General features: G+C 43.7%; 1 protein-coding gene across 3 annotated transcripts in view; it reads right to left on the bottom strand.

Annotated features, from left to right (window-relative positions):
* Plcxd2 (phosphatidylinositol-specific phospholipase C, X domain containing 2) overlaps nucleotides 1-19100 on the bottom strand; it is a 49155-nt gene that overhangs the window by 8610 nt on the left and 21445 nt on the right. For 2 of the 3 annotated variants that reach the window (XM_005386368.2, XM_005386369.2), the window contains exons 2-3: nucleotides 9243-9703; nucleotides 4308-4549 (exon numbers count right to left, since the gene is read on the bottom strand). In XM_005386368.2, the coding sequence (XP_005386425.1) occupies nucleotides 4308-4549; nucleotides 9243-9703 (703 nt within the window). Of the gene's footprint in view, nucleotides 1-4307; nucleotides 4550-9242; nucleotides 9704-16997; nucleotides 17173-19100 lie in introns of all 3 variants that reach the window. The other variant, XM_013515219.1, reaches the window with a different exon arrangement.

The raw sequence follows: 19100 nt of genomic DNA, 5'->3' as shown, positions 1-19100 counted from the left end.
TACCACACAGACAGGGATCAATTTACATTTTCTATTAATAGCTGGCTATGACCTAACAGACGTCTTTCCTTTTTTAGCTGGGACCCTGAAGGTATAATAATCTCAATCTGATCTTCAGTCACCGAACTTCACTGTCTCTCAGCCTTTCCCCTGTAAAATGGGGACAATGACATCTCAGAGAGATTTGGAGGGATTAAGTAAAATAATACATATAAAGAATTTAGAGCAGAGTCTGGGATATAGTAGGTACGAGGTAACTATTCGGTACAAGGAAAAGAACATAAAATAGTCATGTCTTGCTACTTGTGCAACAACACGCTGTGAGCTGAAGACGAAGGGCTCCAGGAGGACGTGCCTGGAGACAGCGACTTTCACGTGGTTGGTGTGGAGGACGCAGCAGACGTTTTTAACAAGACTTTTACAAAGCCTTCGTGTTTAAGTATGAGATGCATGCGCCACCTGCTGGCCATCATACTGAAATGAGCATCGGAGGCCTGGAGGCCGCCCCGGCCAACCGCAGCCCCAGCCAAACCTGGGGCCTTTCTGGAGCCTGAGCAGAGCAACATGGGTAAGGTATGTACCTGTGATCCCCAGGAACAAAGAGTTCTGTGTCCGGTTCACGGTGCATGTGTCAACCTTCCCCAGGGCAGGGTCGGGTTACCAGGATTACACAGGGAGAAAGGGAAACGCAGAACCTTGTCCAAAGAGGAGCCGCTTCATTTTCTTAACTCCTGGCATATACCAGGGCGGAAGGTCCATGGCAAAGGCTCGGCCAGATAACACTGCCGGGCCCCAAGACCACGACCTCCACAGGCTGCAGGGCAGTCGGCTGAAGCTTCCCTCTGACCTGGGGGCGCCCCAGGTCGGGCACTGGGTTTCTTTAGAAGCAGAGATGGCATGCTTACTTTGTGACAAGCACTGAGCTAGGTGTCTTCAGTTTTAGACTGCAATCTTATGAAGTATTATTACCCCATTTAGTGGGTGAGGCACGGAGACCTCAGAAAACGTGTCCAAGGCCGCGGCGTTGTCAAGAAATGCACCAGGCCTCCAGGCCTTCCTTTTCCCATGGGCTGCCACAACAAAGTACGGCTCACCTCAAACAACTGAGTTTCACTTTCTCCTCCTCCAGAGGCTGAGCGTAAAGCGCTGCAAGTTTGGTTTCTCGCGCGGCCCCTCTCCTTGGCTTGTGGATGACCGTGGCCTCACTACCTTCTCATGCGGCATTTTCTGTGTGTGTCTACATTCCCTCCCTCCAGGCCCCTGCTCAGACTGGACTAGGGCCCCCGCTAATGGTGTCATTTTCACTGAGTCACCTTTTTTCGGTGGTGGTGGGATTGCACCCAGCACCTCCTGCCTGCTGGGCCAACACTCTAGCACCAAGTTACATCCCCAGCCCCTTAATGACCCCTTTATAAGGCCTTTTCTCTAAACGTGGTCATATTTTGGGGTGGTGGGGTTAGGGCTTTTGCTGGAGCGGGGATAATTCAGCCCGTAGCAGGGACCTTGTCGGGCTTCAGCGCCAAGCCTCTGACTTCAGTCCATGCCCCCTTCTAAGGCTGCTCTTCCTCTTCCCATGGCTGCTCTGTCCTCGGGTTTAGGCAAAACTCATTTCTGTTAGATGTCAGTCGGAATGCTATGAATCTGAATTTCAGAACCACCATAGGGATTTAGCCAGAGAGGCTATGTTTCTGTGGCTTCCTTCTAAGGTGACCAGCCAAGCTGAACAAGATGTCAGGTCCAAAGTCCACCTAAGGGTTGGGGAGTTAACTCGCTGCTGAGAAAATCACCTCTGCATTTGTAGGAGAACATACTTTGTCGTCTTCTTCTTGGTTTGAGCTGATAATCAAGGCCCAAGCTGGCTCACCAGCTAGGACAGACCCTCTGAGTGTCTGTACTAAGGGAAGAACTTGGACTTGCTCAGTAGTTCAGAAGAAATGACAACTATGTGGTGTTCTGGCATTTGGGAACAAATTCTTGCCCGGAGATGCGTTTCTTCCTGTAGCCGGTGTGCCTGCACAGGAATGCGTGACCACACTCATGACATTCATGTGACCAGAAGAGGTTAAAATGTCAAAGAATCTTTCCAGTCTCGGGGATATCTGATTGTTGCCTGCTGGCCAAAGTCTGGCATTTGGGATACCTCGGCTTTAGGTACAGGCCACCACCATTATCTTAAATGGGGAGCCTAGGGTTCATGGGTAACTAGTTCTGAGAGTTTAACAGTATGAAAATTATGTGACGTAGGTTAACACTTGTCACCAGTGAGTTCCGACTAAATCCAGGTACTAACCAGCCAGTTCTAGGCTTGTGGAGCAGAAAGGAACAGGGCGCTGAAACAAGGTGTATCCACACCAGTTCTGCAAACTGGAAAAGCCAGCGGCCCAGGCTATTGACTCTTTCTAGTTATGTCATCTGGGTCCCTTAGCTTCCTATATATTCATGTTTTTAAATATTCCCTCTCTATTACTACAGCTTTCTGAATTATCTATCTATCTATCTATCTATCTATCTATCTATCTGTACTGGGAATTCACCCACAGTCTTTGTACTGAGCTACACTCCTAGTCTTTTTATTTTAAGACAGAGTCTTGCTAAATCACTAAGTTGCCCAGGTTGGAACTGAACTTTCAGTCCTTCTGTCTCAGTTTCCAAGAGTGCTGGGATTACAGTCACATAGCACCACACATGCATTGCACGGATATTTCACTTTTCAGAGAGATTTCCAAGTTGCTGTACAGAAATGTCCATGCAAGTTTTTCCTGCAAGCCTGAATTCTACAAGACGGAGACCACAACGCTCATTTTGTAAGTGTACCTCTGCACCCATCTCCTAGGCACTCAGCTTGGTGACTGAATAATGTTAGAAGTGTTCATCTGTTTCACTTATACTATTAGTTTCTCTTAGTTCACTTTTTGTAAGAGAGAATCTTTTGTGTCCATGACTTGCACTCTGAGTAACATTTTGGCCATTCTTTAAGATTATGGCACAGTATACAGTATATTATTAACTACTGCTATTCTCCAATTATTTTGTTATAAAAATGCTTTATTTTTTCATAGAAGAAAAGTGCTTTTTAATGTTAATATCTACATGTAGTACATTAAAATAAAAATAATTAATTAATTATAAAATAATGTGAATCTACAAATTTACCAAAGACATGCAGGAAAATGGTGTGGATGTGTGACCATATATTAAGAAAAAAAGAGTTTTCAACTCTGGATCCTTCAAAGGGATATCACACTGGTATATAAAATTCTGTTTTTCCAAACTGAGTACAACTAATTTAGTCAAGACTTAATAGATCCCCATGGAAAGAGGTTTCTGGTTCGGTCTGTGATTGATATAAGCAGGTGCTCTCATCAAGGAAGAAAAATGCAGATGCCTCTTGCTATTGAAACCCCTGATTAGATGAGCCACTGTTATCTGAACTCATGCTATCCAAATTCAGAACCAGACCAACAGGACCATATATCTGGACAAACTTTTCATTATCTGAACTTTGCTCACCATTTAGAACTCAGGAACCAAACTGATCTTGTAAGTATCTTTGGTTACTCAAACATGTTAGCTCTCAGGTTGGATTCCAAGGGACACCCTGCTGTTCAAATGTATTTATAACATTTCCTTTATATATAGCACATATACATGAATACATATAGACACACTTCTAAATATACACATACCCACATTCATGTACATATATCCATCCACATATATGCATTTATATACATATATAAATTCTTTTTTCTTGACAACATCTGTTATTCATCGGTATTCAGGTTAAAGAACATCATCTCCTGCAGTATATCTGGACTAGAGTGTTTCCTGCCCTAATGATGCAGTCAGGCTTAATTCTGCCCTGAGGAAGTTTCCGAAGCTGAGGCATGCTACTTTAGGACTCACAGGGAAGAAGAAGAAATTCTTGAAGGGCTGACTCTGAATTCCTATCACCTAGCACAGTGCTCTGTACTAAGTGCTTTTTAGATGAGAGAACTGGGGTCAGCTGCAAGCCAGGGGCAGGTCAGGATGGGCTCATGTGCCAGAAGAGAACATTGAAGTGCTTAACTTAGTATAAAAATTTAGAGAATATTTGTAGATTATAAATACATCTTTAAAAAGTGTTTAGGGTTCTTTAGGGCACAATTAATGCAATCATCTTGAAATATACAGCTTTTTCAAATATAAGATTTTTGTTGTTTTTTAAAAAATCCCTCAACTGTAAGTTTTACTGTGTACATTTAGAAGAGACTCAAGATAGGTGTCTTCTTAAAAACCTTACCTGTGGGGCAGAAGCGGAGTCTTACCTGTGAACCAGGGTGTTCTTGAGGCCGCCAACCAGGCCCCTGGCGATGGTCTTCACTCGGGGCGTGAGGATGGCCTGGGAGACGTGGAAGGAGCCGCGCGGGGCTCGCTCGCTCAGCGTGGTCTCCAGGAAGAGGATCAGTTTGCGAACACTGGTGGTATTTGCCCAGGGTGCTGGAATTTTCTTTCCGGGCCACAGGAAAGAATACTGCTTGTACAAGGGACAGTGGTAGAAAATAAGGACCTGAAATTTTCAGAAGAACAAAAGAACAGATTGTGAAAAAGCTAAATGTCAACCCCTTGATGTAACACTGTTGTTTGGGAGCAAACCAATGTATTTGAAATTTAGAAACTTTATATATTCTAAAAAATCAATAAGCAAAGGTTTACAGCACATTTGCTATATGGCTGATGCAAAAATTTATTTTTTTTTGTCATGAACAACTATGGTAAAATCACAGACCAACTTCTTAGAATTGTGTTTTAAATCAATGCATAAAACAAAATGCACAACATTATGAAGGAAATCAACAACACGGAAACATACATTTCAAAATATTAAATAGATTTATAATACCTGTATGTGTTTGTGATAAATACATTAAATAACATTACTCCCGTGAGCCCAAAAAGTTCCATAATTTTGAGTTAGTGATAGCATAAATACCTTAAGACACCTTCAGTAACTGAAGTGCGGTCTGATCACGGGTGGGGTGAGTAGCAGGTGGGGGCCCCCTGCCGTGGGCTGCTGCCTGCACTCTAACTGATGAGTACATGCATTTTTAGTTAAACACTAGTAAAAATGAATCTGTAATTTTCCACCATCCAAATTTAGTCCTGTTAAATTTTACCCATTCAGCCCCGGGGCAGTCTTTGGACACTGAGCTCTGAGAGTTAAGAAAAACACACCGACTTAACTTGTGAGCAAACAGCTTTTCCGCTCTGTATGTGAGCTGACTCTGAATGAAACCGTCTTTCCCAGGAGAGGAAGGGAGGGTGCTGCTAGGTCAGGGAAGACTTCACTGAAGCGGAGTCTCCAGTGGGACTGCTCAGGATGGTGGTAATTTTGAAAATCATTAGCAAGCCACATCCACAGCATTAATTAGTATCTGGAAGGCAACTGTGGGACAGGGAATTGCTATTTTGATTGTCCCAATCTGGAGCTCTGCTGGGTAGGTTTCTAGAAGTCATGTGTTTTTTCCTCAGAGGCACTAGTGGGCTCTGCCTCGGGGAATGTCTGTCTGTGTCCCATGCCTGGATCGCAGTCCTCACCAGCTGGCCCAGAGCGTAATCCTCCAGCCTCCCACGAACAGGGCTCTGCGGGTCGTCGTTTCTAGTACGCATTCGGCTGCGGCAAAGGCACGTGAGGAGCCACTCGTGAAGGCCCAGAGCCAGGCTGGATGCCTCACGAGGGGTAATGGCTGTCCTTGTTTTCATTGGTTCTGAGTAATGCTGACTGACTGCTAACGATGTCTGTGGTAAACACGCGTGTTAACGAGGTTAATCACAGGCTCACCTTAAGCAGATTGCCTGGGTTAGCACAGAGGATTCCCGCCCTGCTCCCAGGTGGTGCAACTGGTTAGTTTGGAAGGCTAGGGCCAGGCGGTGAGCCGCCTTGGGCAGCGGGGGAGGCAGGAGCTGTGCAGCCCTGTGACAGGCCTTGCCACGTGGCATCTTATGACAGGCTTGTCACAGTATCCTGTGACTCTGGCCCCCGGTCCCAGCGTCAGGGCATAAGAGGTCAAGGCAGTCCTTTACTCTGCCTTGGAAAAGATGCAAATAGCACAAATTACACAGGAGGGGCTGACATTCCTCAACACCCTGGTTGAACTGAAGGTTATGGGAAATTTTGGCTTGCAGCAGGAAGTTGGCCCAGCAAGCAAGCTCTCCTTCCTCAAGAATCCGGGTGCAGTGACTCCTGCCTGGAGCACACTTCTCGTCTATACCACCCCCCGACTCTCTTTGCCTTTTTTCCCCTGAAATACTCTCCCCTCCAGCTCAGCAGTTCGTGTTCAGTTTTTCTCTTGAGACTCAGATAAAATATCTCATTTCCTTTAAGAACCATTGCTTAATTGACCTCCTCTTATTCCGATCATTCCTTTACTGAGGGCCTCTGGGATGCAAATTTATGCTGTGTTCTACTTTTCAACTAATTTATTACAAAACCTCTTTCTTTACATTGTACAGAACATTTAAGGCAGTCTTATCTCGCAGTTGTATATCAATTGTTTTGTATTTCACTTGGGTTTTGTATTTTTACCTTGTCTTTATAACCCTAAACACTTCCAAGAGATACATTAAATCTTCTAATTCACTGTACCCTCAAAACCCACATCTTAGGGGCCAAGGATATAGCTCAGTGGCACACGTGCCTGCTTGGCAAGTGCAAGGTCCTGAGTTCAATTCCTGGTACAAAAAAAAACTGCTTCAGAAAACCCATATCCTATATAATATATGAATATATATCTGTGAGCTGTGTTGTAATTGCATGTTTGGTAAATTAAATTTGAATGGTAGGGTACTTCACAATATTGAATTGCAGTAATAAAGTACTCAGGGGGTTATATTAAGGTAGCTCATAACATAATGAATATGCACCCCGGCAGGGGAGAGGTGACTGGGAACTCTCTTTGAAATCTTCATCTTTTAAGAAGAGATATAAAAGGGAAAACATGAGGAAGGAGGATAGAGGATCTTAGGATTTAACTTGGTGATACCTTCCACTCTGATATATCACCAGTCTCCTTCATAACTTTAGGAGTACCTGTAGCTGGATGACTGCTTTAATTAGCTCACCCTTAAAACTAAGGTCATCACCCCACTGCTAGAAATTCACTGTCCGCACTCTTCATTATTCCTGAAGGTTCTTTCTACTCCTGCAGATTTTAATCATCTTAGGATGCAATACAGCAACCATTAGAATAGTGTGTGCAGAATGATAAAACTTTGCGTGAACTGAAACTCAATCTGATATGAACTGTATTCAAAAGCCACACCCTTTCTCCCACTTCTGTTAACCCTTAGAGGCCCTCTGACATCGGGGCTTAGAATACAGACAAAGTGTGTGGGTGAGTGGCACCCACAAGAACAGCTGGGAATGCCACCCCGCTGCGCCAACAGCCAGAGCACACAGCGGCGGGAGTCTGGCGCGGATGAGATGACCTGTGAGGGAACCCCGCAGGACCCTCACGGACCACGCTCCCTTGGGAAGATGCTCCATCTCCCTCCCCATCAGGCCCTCATCTTTAAGCGGGGATAACAAGGAGTACCTGGCTTATGCTGTGTGGCGAGGATAGCATGGGTTAAGCCACGCACCTAGCTCACTGGAATGGCTTCGCAGATGTGAGCTGCTATTCTTGCTATTACCACTCCGTGATTTAAGATGGGAACTCCGCTGGAAGTAGCATCTCCCCAAGGTAGATGCATGAGGGTCAGACATAAGCTCAGTTTTGTGGAGAGAGACGTGACAAATATTTGTCAAAGTATCACTTACAAAACTTTTAGTGAGGTAAAATGGCTTGGATATAAGTTAACAAATACCTAGAATTAACCCATTAAGCCTCCACGGAGTCAAAGACAGCACTTCTATTGGCGTGTGCAAAGCCACCTGGTATTTCCAGTTACTTGGGCCAAACCTGGGAGCTGTTTTGAATCTTCACTTTCCTTCCCCCGGAATCTATTCACCAGCAGTCCCTGCTGGCTGCGCCTTCTGATACATTCCTAACACGACCATTTGCCGCTAGGTCTCCTCACTAGTTTCCTTACATTTGCTCAGTCCCGACCCTCGACGTTTTCCTGGCACAGGCATCGGAGGGATCCCAGTCACGCACAGCCTCAAAATTCTTCTGAGGCGGCCACCTCGTCTCTCTGACCTCTTCCTGCTACGCAGCCCTGGCCTGCTCACCAACTTCATTGCCCTTGTTTTTCCTTAGAAATTTCAGGGACCTCCCTGCCTTCAGGCCTCTGACTAGCTGCTCGCTTCCCCTGACCACCAATACCAATCTGATTTATTTCTTCAAATGCTCTCTTTTCAGTGAGGGCTGCCACACTCCAGCTGTGCAAAACCTCAAGCAACTGTTCCATCCACAGAGCCTGCTCGTTCCCCTCGTGCCACGCTAGACTCTCTAGCTCGTATCAGTACAGATACCCGGTATTTACCACCTTTATTCTGTGATCTGTCTCCCTCCATTTGAAGGAAAGCTTCCTTAGGACAAGGACCTTTGTCTATTTTATTTACTCATTTATTCCAAATCCTTATATGGTGCTTGGTATATACTTGATGTTCAGTAAATATTTACACATGAATAATCTTTAACTTATTTGTAATGAAAAGATCTTTTGGGGTGTTTTACTTAATGAATCTATTAAGCAAGTGAGCAACTTTGAATGGAAAGTACTTGCTGGTTTACGTTTCCTTGGGGTGTTTGTTTTCTTACAGGGAATCTAAATTGGAGGCTGCTTTCGCCTGAAGCTCCTCCCTTAGGGTCAGTGGATTATGTCTGAGGCCCACATTCATTTTCCAGACTCTCCTTCATGGGCTTAGGTCTGGAAGCTTCTCTCCACGGAGGGAACCTTGGAAATGCTCCTGGACCCTCTTCCATGGCTTCTCCCTTCCCTAACACTTCTCTTACTATGACCCAAATTCCATGAAGAAGGCCTTTTAAAGTCTGAACACTCCCGTGATGAATGATCTCACAGGCTTCTGTCAGCTAATGCTCTTCCTTGCCAGTACTTCCACAAGAATTATCTGAGGGGACCTACGTGGGGGTGATAATGGACCTTATGGGGGACAGAATGGTAATGACCAACTGACCCATTTCCTGATTTTGCCTTGGGCTGGTTCTGGCCATTCTAAGTCAGTTCAGCTGTCAAACAGATCACACAATGAAAGAAATTAGGTTCCTGTCCTCGTAAGCTCATCGCTGCTTCCCTCCTACCTGGCACTTCTTCTCCCACAGGGTTTGCAGGGTCAGACTTTCCACACTGCAGGCTGGACACAGCTTGTTTCCAAATGCCTCCTGGATCTGGAGAATCAGGCGCTTGTGATGGGCCTCATCCATGGCATAGAAGTGATTGAAATCCAGGAAGACGATCTCTTGGGGGTGCTGTGCAAGGAATGAGTCGATCTCCATCAGCCCATCCCAGACCTTGATCCCAAAAAGCCCATGGATGAAGTAGATCTCCTGATCAGTGGCCCCTGGTTTAGAAGACACACGCAAGTCAAAGTAGCGGATTCCAGCTTCTAGCTGCTCCCGGAAGGTGAGGTTCTGAGTCACAGACCATTTCTTCATGAGCTTCTTCACCAAGGAGATCCTGGCCAGGCGTTTGATAGCTGGGGTCTGGTCGGGCCCAACTGGGGACTTTTCATCTACCCAGTAGCTGAATGAATCATGGGAGCCTGTACAAAGCAATAAAGGGGAGGAGGGGATGGATGAGACTCAGGCTTAGAAAACTAAGCCAACCGACAGAAAACAACAATTAAGAACCAAATATATAAAAGCACTGTAAATGAATACCTGCAAAAACTGTAAGCCCGCTGGGAAGGAGATAAACACAAATAAAAGTAATATGGTCTTATTAGCAGCTTGTTAAGCCCTGGGTAATACTATAAATCTCATATATTGCCAAGTGTAAGGTAATACATAGCTTTTGGAAAGCTATTTAGAAATAAGCTTAGAAATAAGAGCTTTAAAATATTCATACCATTTGATCTAGTAATTTCATTTCATGAAAGCTATTCTGAGGAAATAAACTCAAACATTTGGAAAAGCGAAACTGGTTGCTAAAGCATAGCCATAACATAGACAAACCGCAGGTCGTTTAAGTGTCCCCCAAAGAATGCTTAATGGTGCCATGGGTTCTTTATTCTGCTGGCTTTGAAAAAATGGGCATGAAAATACCGTACCTATCTCAGTAATTCTGGGGTAGGCATTTTAATTCTAGGAAAGATGAAATCTAACAAGAAAGAATTTGACTGCTTTTATTTAGCTCTGTTTTTGTTTCTGGTGGTGGTATTGGGGAGTGACCTCTGGAAGTGCAGAGGACCTCTTTCTCCCGCCCCCTTCTCTCCTTTCTTGTAGAAGAAAATGCACTGCTCCATCCAGTATACTTCAATTTCTCTTAGTTGCCCAGGTAACCTCCAGTTTACTTCAGTTCCTGTTACAGTTCCTGTTACTTCTGTTTCTTAGAAACAGCTGGTCACTGTGAGGCACAGCTGGCCACTATGATACACCTTGTAAGAACCAATCAACAACCACAAAACACTCTGCTTCTTGCTTGCAAACCCCATAAAACCTCCCTCCCTGAGCCTTTGAGGCCTGACGGTTTTTACAGGTCCGTGCCCATCAATGTAAATAAATCTGCTTCCAAATCCTGGGTGACTTCTTGGTGTTTCTGTTTGCTGTTGTACTCGTCTCCCCAACCTTCCCCTTTTCTATTTTGAGGAGGGTCTTGCTAACTTGCCCAGGCTAGGCTCAGATGTGATCTTCCTACATCAGCTTCCTAATTAGCTCGGATTATAGGTGCATGCCACTGCACCCAGCTTTTTAATGTTGTTAAAGCATAAAATATCTAAAATGGTAAATGTGTCTGCTATTTTACTATTATAAAAATCTGAGCCAGTAGGAATAATTTGACAGATCAGATAAACATTCAGATGGACTCAACAGAGGTTGGTGATATCTTCCTACTTTTGAACTAATACTTTGATGGGCTGAAACTGTTATTAAATGGTCCAAATGCATGTTTCACTCCCTTCTTTAAACAGCAAGAGACTTGGCATCCTCCTAGACGCTGAGATTATCTCGTTACAGAGTATAAGCGATCACGATAGGCACATTTCCAACTGTGGCGAGCAAATGTTTCAAAAGTAAATATTGTAGATGAAAATTATCTTTAATCACTACCATCCACCATCATGTTTATTATTCTCTAACTCATGCTGCAGGCTAATTTTGTCAGTGCTTTGGTGTGTACAATCTAAGAGAACTCCTTGTTCTGACACTATTAAGTTTGCCCTTAGTCACTACATCCACATTAAAACTCTTGTGTTCCTTTAACATGGTCAATAATCCACTTTACTAATTTTAGAGTGGACAATTCATATATAACACTTTTGCAGATCTCTCCAGTTTTGTTATATTATGTCCATTCTCTTGAAAGTAAATCATAGCTCTGCCTTTACTGCTTTATTGTCTCAGATATAAAGTAGCCTTTACTCATTTATAATTTCAGATATAAAGTGAAAAAAAACAGTTGATAAATGAGGCTTTAATTTTATGTGCATCTAGAACATGGAAAAGATTCAGTAAGTATGAAAAAAAACCACATTTATTAATTCTTAGGCAAATTGAATTTTGCAAGTGAGATAATTACCAGCATATTTCAGGTAAAAGAAACCCTGCCACTGCTAACAGAAATGTGGAACAACTCCCCCTGGATCTCCCTTGTTGGTTATTGCTGTTAATGGTACCCACTGGATACCTGCCTAATGCTCTGCTTTCTTCAGATGTTCAGAAACAGAAATTTTTTATATCCCCTCATTGAGAGATTTATTAGGAGCAGCTTACGTGTAGCTGGTGAGCAGCCAGTTCTCGCTTCTTTTAAAACTGTATTAACGGCCCAGCTGCTCAAGATGCAGTGTGTAATGTAGTGAGGCACATATTGGACTTAATTCTTCTGGGCATCAGGGAATAGCCGTGATCCAGGCATGGAAAAGCGACAAGTCCCCTCTGGTGTTTGCTGGTTGGTGCTGAGCCCAGTTTCCACTCCAGAGGGAGATGTGCTAACAACCTTCAGCACTCTGCTCCCCGTCTGAGGACTGCAGAAATGTGACAGCAATGGGGCTCCAGGGACTGTTTCTGAAGGCACAGGACACACGTGGTACCGGCTGGCCCCACAGAAGAGGGAGAATCTGTACATTCCCATGGATACCCAGTCTCCCTTCACCTTTTCGCTCCTCAGGCCTGTCTTATCCTTTCTGACATCCCTATGTTCCTTACCACCTTCCTGTGCTCCTGCACAGGATAAGACAGTGCAGCAGATCTTTTGGTGAATGTTTTATTCTCGTTTCCTACGTAGGTCCACAGCAATGGAAAGTATCACTCAGTAGCTACTACTCAGTACTCTTCCACTTTTCTTTTTCTAGAAAGCTTCTGCCTCACATAGAGTGAGTGAAGGAACATTTAAATAATATGATGTACTTCCGTGCATTTAACTATTTTTTAAAAAACAGGCTAAAAATGCAGTGGACTCTGCAATAGTACTAATAAAAAACCCTAATAGTTTACAATGCAAATTCATTATCAAAACTTTCCTCCCTTCTTCCCTCCCCATGGGAGCTATTTTAGTTGTTAGAGATAGTCTACAGTAAGAAAACTCCCCCTGTTGCCCTGGGATATGAAAATTAAATCCATGTACTCCAGAGAAGAGGAGAAAAATAATCCTGTTCATTGGTCCTTGCCTCCTCCAAAAGCACCGCTGCATGAGACAAGAGTTTCTGGCTTGTCTGATGATAGAGTGAGAAAACAGTTTAGGACCTCAGACAGTGTGGCTCTCCGCCGCTGACACTCTGACTGCCACTCCCAGCATTTCCCACACATCTGCACTCACCTTTGAGGATGGCTCTCATTTTTCTAAGAAACGATTCTGCAGGGCCCTTTAACTCGAAGCACTGACCTCATATATTGTACCCTTTATGCTAATGTCTTCTTGTTCCTTCTCAAGGTCAAAATCTTGAACGTCCTGACCAGCCCTGCTGTGTCTGCTATGACCCCTTCACCCCCTACCATCCCTAAGTCTGTCTCCTCTCCTTCTGCTGTAACTCTTGATCCTGACAACTTGCCAATTTATTCTTCTTGGTTTTAGCATTTGCCAAGGCACTTTTCTGGAACCTTCTGCTCCTTTGTGCTCAGGAGGACGGGTGCATGCTTGTGGTGTTCTAGCCCTCCTTCGCCTCTCCTTACGGTGTCCTTTGTTTGCTCCTCTTCCTCCTTCTTGTCCCAAATTTAAATGTTTTCTGAGACTGTTCTCTATTTTCTTTCTTTTCACATCTTCAGAGATTCCACACTTTTCCCAGCTAATCACAGCACCACTATGTAGGTGAGAGCTCAGGCTCTTCTAAATTCCAAATGTACGTTTCCCCCTTCCTGCAGGGATTCCCTCCGCTGACAGCTTGCACACAGTGAGCTCCGTACTTCCAAAGGCAGCTGCTCACAGGTGCCTGCTTTGCATTTCTGGCAGCAGTTCAGCCAGTCACTTGAACGTGAAACCTTGGTTCTAGTCAGATTCTTCCCTTCCCCTCATCCATTTCTCCCAATCAGCTACCAGAACTTTATGTGTGACTTTTGCAGCACAATGTGAAGCCTTTCTTTTCCCTTCACCTTCAACTGCTCTTCTGCATCAACACATTCGTTACTCTGTCAGGACCAGAACAGCCTCGTCCTTCCACTCCAGCCTCGACAACTTGCTCACATTCAAAAGGAAGGAGTGATCTCACTCGAAAGATGACGCTTGCCCCCATCTCCAAGCCAGACTCCAAGTCTGAACACTGTCAGGAGCCTTCTGGGGTGGCTCTGACACTCACCTCAGACTCCTCCTCGCCCTGCCTTCCCCGTCACCTCGCACCACTGTAACATACAGACAGGCGGGTTTCTTTCTGGACTCTGTTTGCTCTCCTCCATGGAGACCTAGGAACTATCCTCTCCTTCCAAGTCTTTCTCTATCTTCTCCCTAGCATTTATAGCCCATGAATAAGTTGCTCAGTCCGTGCTTTAGTTTCCTCATCTATAAAAGCGGCACAATAAGGCCTATCGTCACAAAACTGCTGTGACTATCAAAAAGTATACAAAGTGCTCACCACAATGGAGACACATTAAGGGCCAAACCATCACAATGATTATTTGAGCCATTATCTGTGAGTTAGAAACCAGAGGGTGAAGGTTCTGAACCACAGCTTCTTACCTGGAACACTGAGGGTCTGGAATATTTTCTCTTCTGCACCTGACTCCTTGTTCCTCTCCATCGGCTGATCTATAGATGACACTTTACTACCCACAGTGTACAAAGTAGGCACTATTCTCTCGGTCACAGACTGAATTCTGCCTCCAAGCACTTCTGACGTCTTCACATCCCATTTCCTGCTTTCTGCTCACCCACCTGCTCACTGTGACTAGATTTCTAGCTTTCCCTCCAGTCTCAGAGCACAGCACTGGCTTTACTTCATTCTTCAGCTCTATCCGAGGTCACTCACCCGCCATTTCTATTGCAGAATGACTAATTCTAACTGTTAAGGTCTCTGGTAGAGCATTTTACCTGTCTATACAAGCAAATCATGTGGACAGTCCCAAGATGCACGCAGAAATATTGACACTTTCTAACATACCTTTTGATTAGCAACAACTGTTTTCTCTTCTTTTCTAATATTTGCCATTACAGAATAAACCCAGGGCTTTAGGAAGCAGTTGGCATCAAAATATTAGATGACTGTTTTCAGACTTCTGAAGTTTGCTGTCAAGACTGCAGACATGCCTGTCTTTCTTAATTCTATGCTACTAGGTCTAATTTATTTATTTATTTATTTATTTTTATTTTTTATTTTTTTTGGTTTTTCTCCGGTACCGGGAACCGAACTCACGACCTTGCGCTTGCCAGGCAGGCGCTTTGCCGCTGAGCTAAATCCCCAGCCCCTACTACTAGGTCTAATTTAGACCTTGAGAAGATGAGGGATATTTTTTCCCTCCAGTTTCTGCAAACTGTTTTCTGCCAGATTCTTAGTTTTACCATCACTATTCTTGCCACTTGCTAGTTTCCTGGACCATCCCTAGGCATTAGTAATGTTCCGTTTTCCTCATTTATGCATACGCAAAAGCCTGGCTAATGTACGAGGAAACACGCGATAATCTGCAGCAGTGACTCGCAAACCTGGACGCACATGGCAGTCATGGGGGGAGGCTTTTAAGAAAAACACCGGCGCCACAATCCCTCCCTAGCTCCCTGCATCAGAACTCCAAGGGAGGAAGAGCTGAAAACCTCTGCAGAGGCTTCTATCGAGAACCCAGGCTGCCACCCGCTACCATAACACACGATTTTCTTTTCCTAACGAGCTTTTTGACTCCGGGGCATGGCCTTCTCTGGCTGCTCTTCTAGTTCTTTCCACTCTTTAATAGTCTGGTAGACTGCCTTTCCCATACCTACATGGACACTTTCTTCACCAGTCCTTTCATTCCAGGAATGTGCTCTTTTGAGTAACTGAATAACCACAGCTTGTTAGAGGAGAAAAAGAGATATTGGAAAGCCTTGCCTTGCTTTGTTTCTCATACCTTCTATGAGGTGATTAACTGTTTAAGATTAACTGGGGCCTTCGATATGTATGCTGTATTAGAATATATGTAGTCTCTGGGGCAGAAAAATCAGGAGAGAAGTAAGACTGAAACGGGAAAAGGTTAGCATGATACTTGCTCAGTGTCATAGTTATTTCTTCTGGGACACCACTGGGATATAAGATAATCTAAGGGACCAGGAACCAAAAAATCAGTTGGCTTTGTGAGTTCCACGGACAACCCATATGCTCCTTATCTGGAATACAAATTGCTGCTAGATTCTTTCTGAGGTTTATTCGGGGATGAGAGATCTCAAGTGAGCACCCAGCAGTTTTTAGTTAAAGCACTTTCATTAAAGCCAATTGGAATAGCAGCCATTTTCTGAACGCAATTAAAAAGAACTTAAAGTAAGTGAATATCTTGGAAATTTGATTTCTAAAGAAAACAAAAAGAATTCAAACCACACACATTAAAAGGATACACTGCCTTACAGCACAGTAAGTCAGATTACACCCTGAGTGTACACACAGCCAGGGAGGGAAGGGCATGACAAGAGTAGGGTGATCATGAGAAAGAGAAACATTTCTATCACATCTCTGGGTGTCATGGAGAGAAGTGATGACGACCCCATGTGGAGAAACTCCTGACCTCATGTGCTGAAGAAGCTCTCAGTCCCCGCCTCCTTCAGGCCCCGCTCTGCCTTTGCGGAGCCCTCTAACCCGGGGCTTATTAGTCCCTCCCACTTGGCTCCCTGAGCCCCTCCGGCCATGCTCCTCACCCCACCACTCCTCATATCTGTTTTTCACAGAAACTGCTTTTTCCCCTGGGGGTGGAGGCGGTCTTATTTATGGCCAAAGCACATCTACATGTACAGTACAAAACAGATATGCAGAAAATCTGTAGTATTAAGATTTCACAGTGGGGATGTTATCAGGGAGAAACCTTGGGAGGTGGTGATGAAAGGAAAGCTGAGACGCACGGCTCTCTCCCGAGCCCCTGGGCTCGTGGGGCTGCGCTCTTTCCCTCCCCCTTGTTCCTGACTGGCACGTCTCTCAGTCCCTGCAGTCCCTGCTCCCCACGGGGCACCCGTACGCAAGGTGTCCCAGCGCTGGAAAGCTCTGCTCCTATCCCCTGCCCCGGAACACGAATAAGTTGGGAACCACTCTCTTTCAGTTACTTTGTAAGTATTTCTACTTTCATCTTGAGGACCAACAAGTCATTTCAGGAAGGAAAAATTGACAAATGATGAGCCCTGAGACTAGTTTAATGAACTACCGTAGTTCTGAATAAGCTATGGGGAAAATTAGCAGTGTTTCGAGTCCTTCAGTGCGGTACCAGGCTGCCTGGGTTCACAGTCATGGCTCTACTCCTTACCAGCTAAGGGACCGAGCTGCCTCTTACAGAACAGTGATAGCACTGGTTCCAACTTCACGGGTCTGCTGTGAGGACCAGTCACGTCATGTAAGCACTTGGAAGAGTTCTTGGCCAAAAGAACAGGGTCAAACATCCTACTACCCATTATTAAGGAAGGACACCATCTGAAAAACAACTGAAACGTCAGTAAATATTTACATTCAGGGATCTGTCACGACAGTTAACATTCAGAGTTGGGAAACAAGAAGTCTGAAGCTTAAGTGATTTATTTTAGGTTACTCCCCAAATCAACCTCTAAAGGAGTAACTTCAGATCATTTAAGTTAGAATGAAAACTAAGCTGATAAATGATTTAGAGTCTGTCCTAGGCAAATCACTGAGAATAAAGAAATACATGGCTACGCAATTTGAAAACACAGGAGACAAAGTCCCAAGGATGCTCTTGAGCTTTTCATTTTCAACATGATGGAATTAGACCCCATGGGATTTCAATACAAAGAGAAATACAGGAAACAGACCTAATTTATTGCTAAAAAACATGTCAAATACATTTTTAGGGAACAAAACCCAGTAATTTGTCTAACCTGTACCAAAAAGAGAAAATAGTTTTCAAAAATGTCATTACAACACTCAATAATCTATATAACCACAAAGACTCTTCCCTTGATATATTTGAAACACCAACACCCAAAACAACAGTACTTTCATAAGCTTTTCTCTACTTCTTACACAGTGAAAATGCTAATGAATAGTTCTTAGCATGTACGCATGGCCAAGTTTAGTTTGCTTTTTTTTATCATGTTTTATCACTTCTTATCTTCCTTTGCATGTATGAGCCTTTTAGTCTTCTCAAATTTGCCTGTTTTCTTCATAGGCTCTTTGCTTTTTTAGAAGACATTTTCATTCAGTCTGTTACTTTGAGAGCACTGATGCATAACTCAGACCTTGAGAGAAGAGCATAATAAATACGAGACACATTCTCCACCCTGTCACCTGGATGTACCTGCGATTTCAATGTTTCTGCTCGTGCAGCACCAGTTCATGCCAGTGAATTGATTGTAATAGGACTCTGGATTTGGATAGCGAATTAGCAGTAAAACAAATCTTGTAGGTTTTAAAAGTAAACATTTAGATAGCAAGCGTTCTTATAACAGGGATATGGATAGAGCTGTTTGGAATTATAGTCCTCTCGGTTACCAAAGTATTTATGTGCATGTACACTAACTGAAACGCAGTCCAGACTAAACTCTCATTCAAGGAAGAAAATACCTTTATTTTGAAAAGTATGCTTAAAAGAATTAAAGAAAACCTATTTTATTGAAGTGTTTTTACTAATATTCTAGTGTTTTTTAGTAAATAATAATATTATTCTCCAAAAACTCTTTTCTAAAGATAAATATTATTTTAAGCTTATTTCTGAAAGATTCATTTAAGCTCCATGTAAATCCAAATTTTCTTTAGTCAGGACTTCATCCCACGATTTCTACTGAAATGAAGATGGTTGGGTCTATCGTAAGCTTGGGCTGCAAACACACAGAATGAGTATGTACTGTCTGCTAGGAACAGTAAGACTGTTCAATTATTTTACCTCAGCCTGAATTTCAGTTAACATAATTTGTACTTTTCACGTTATTTCCCCAACTATTAACCTAGCCTTTGTCTGTCATGTGAAGCCAGAGTATGCAGCAGGTGGAAGAAAAAAACCACACAAACAGGAGCAGCTAACTTTCCCGTTACCCATTTCAGCAGATGTTTCATAAAATTGCACTGAATGTCACATTTATTTTTTCTAAATTTATATAAAACATACACACAGTAAAAATTCTATGTTCTGGAAAAATTAATATGGTTTTAGCTGCAAAGACCCTTTCCTGTCCCAAACTAATGACAATAATTATTATAGTAAAGACACCCAACACAGAAGACAAAAACCTTGCTCACACCCTGTGTTAGTGAAGCCAGGTCATTCCTATGCTGCTAGGGACCAGAGGTGTCTGGATAGCAGTAAACGCTGGGCCAGAGGATGGTGAGGGAAGACGGCAGAAGAGAAAGTAGCACTGTGCTATACAAAGAGACAGTAAGCATCTGAAGCACCGAGAGTGAT

The sequence above is a fragment of the Chinchilla lanigera genome, unplaced genomic scaffold, assembly GCF_000276665.1.
Source record: "Chinchilla lanigera isolate Chin_1 unplaced genomic scaffold, ChiLan1.0 scaffold00026, whole genome shotgun sequence".
In the NCBI taxonomy this organism is placed as follows: domain Eukaryota; kingdom Metazoa; phylum Chordata; class Mammalia; order Rodentia; family Chinchillidae; genus Chinchilla; species Chinchilla lanigera.
Note: the sequence above shows the minus strand (reverse complement) of the source record. Positions and strands in the feature narration are given on the sequence as shown.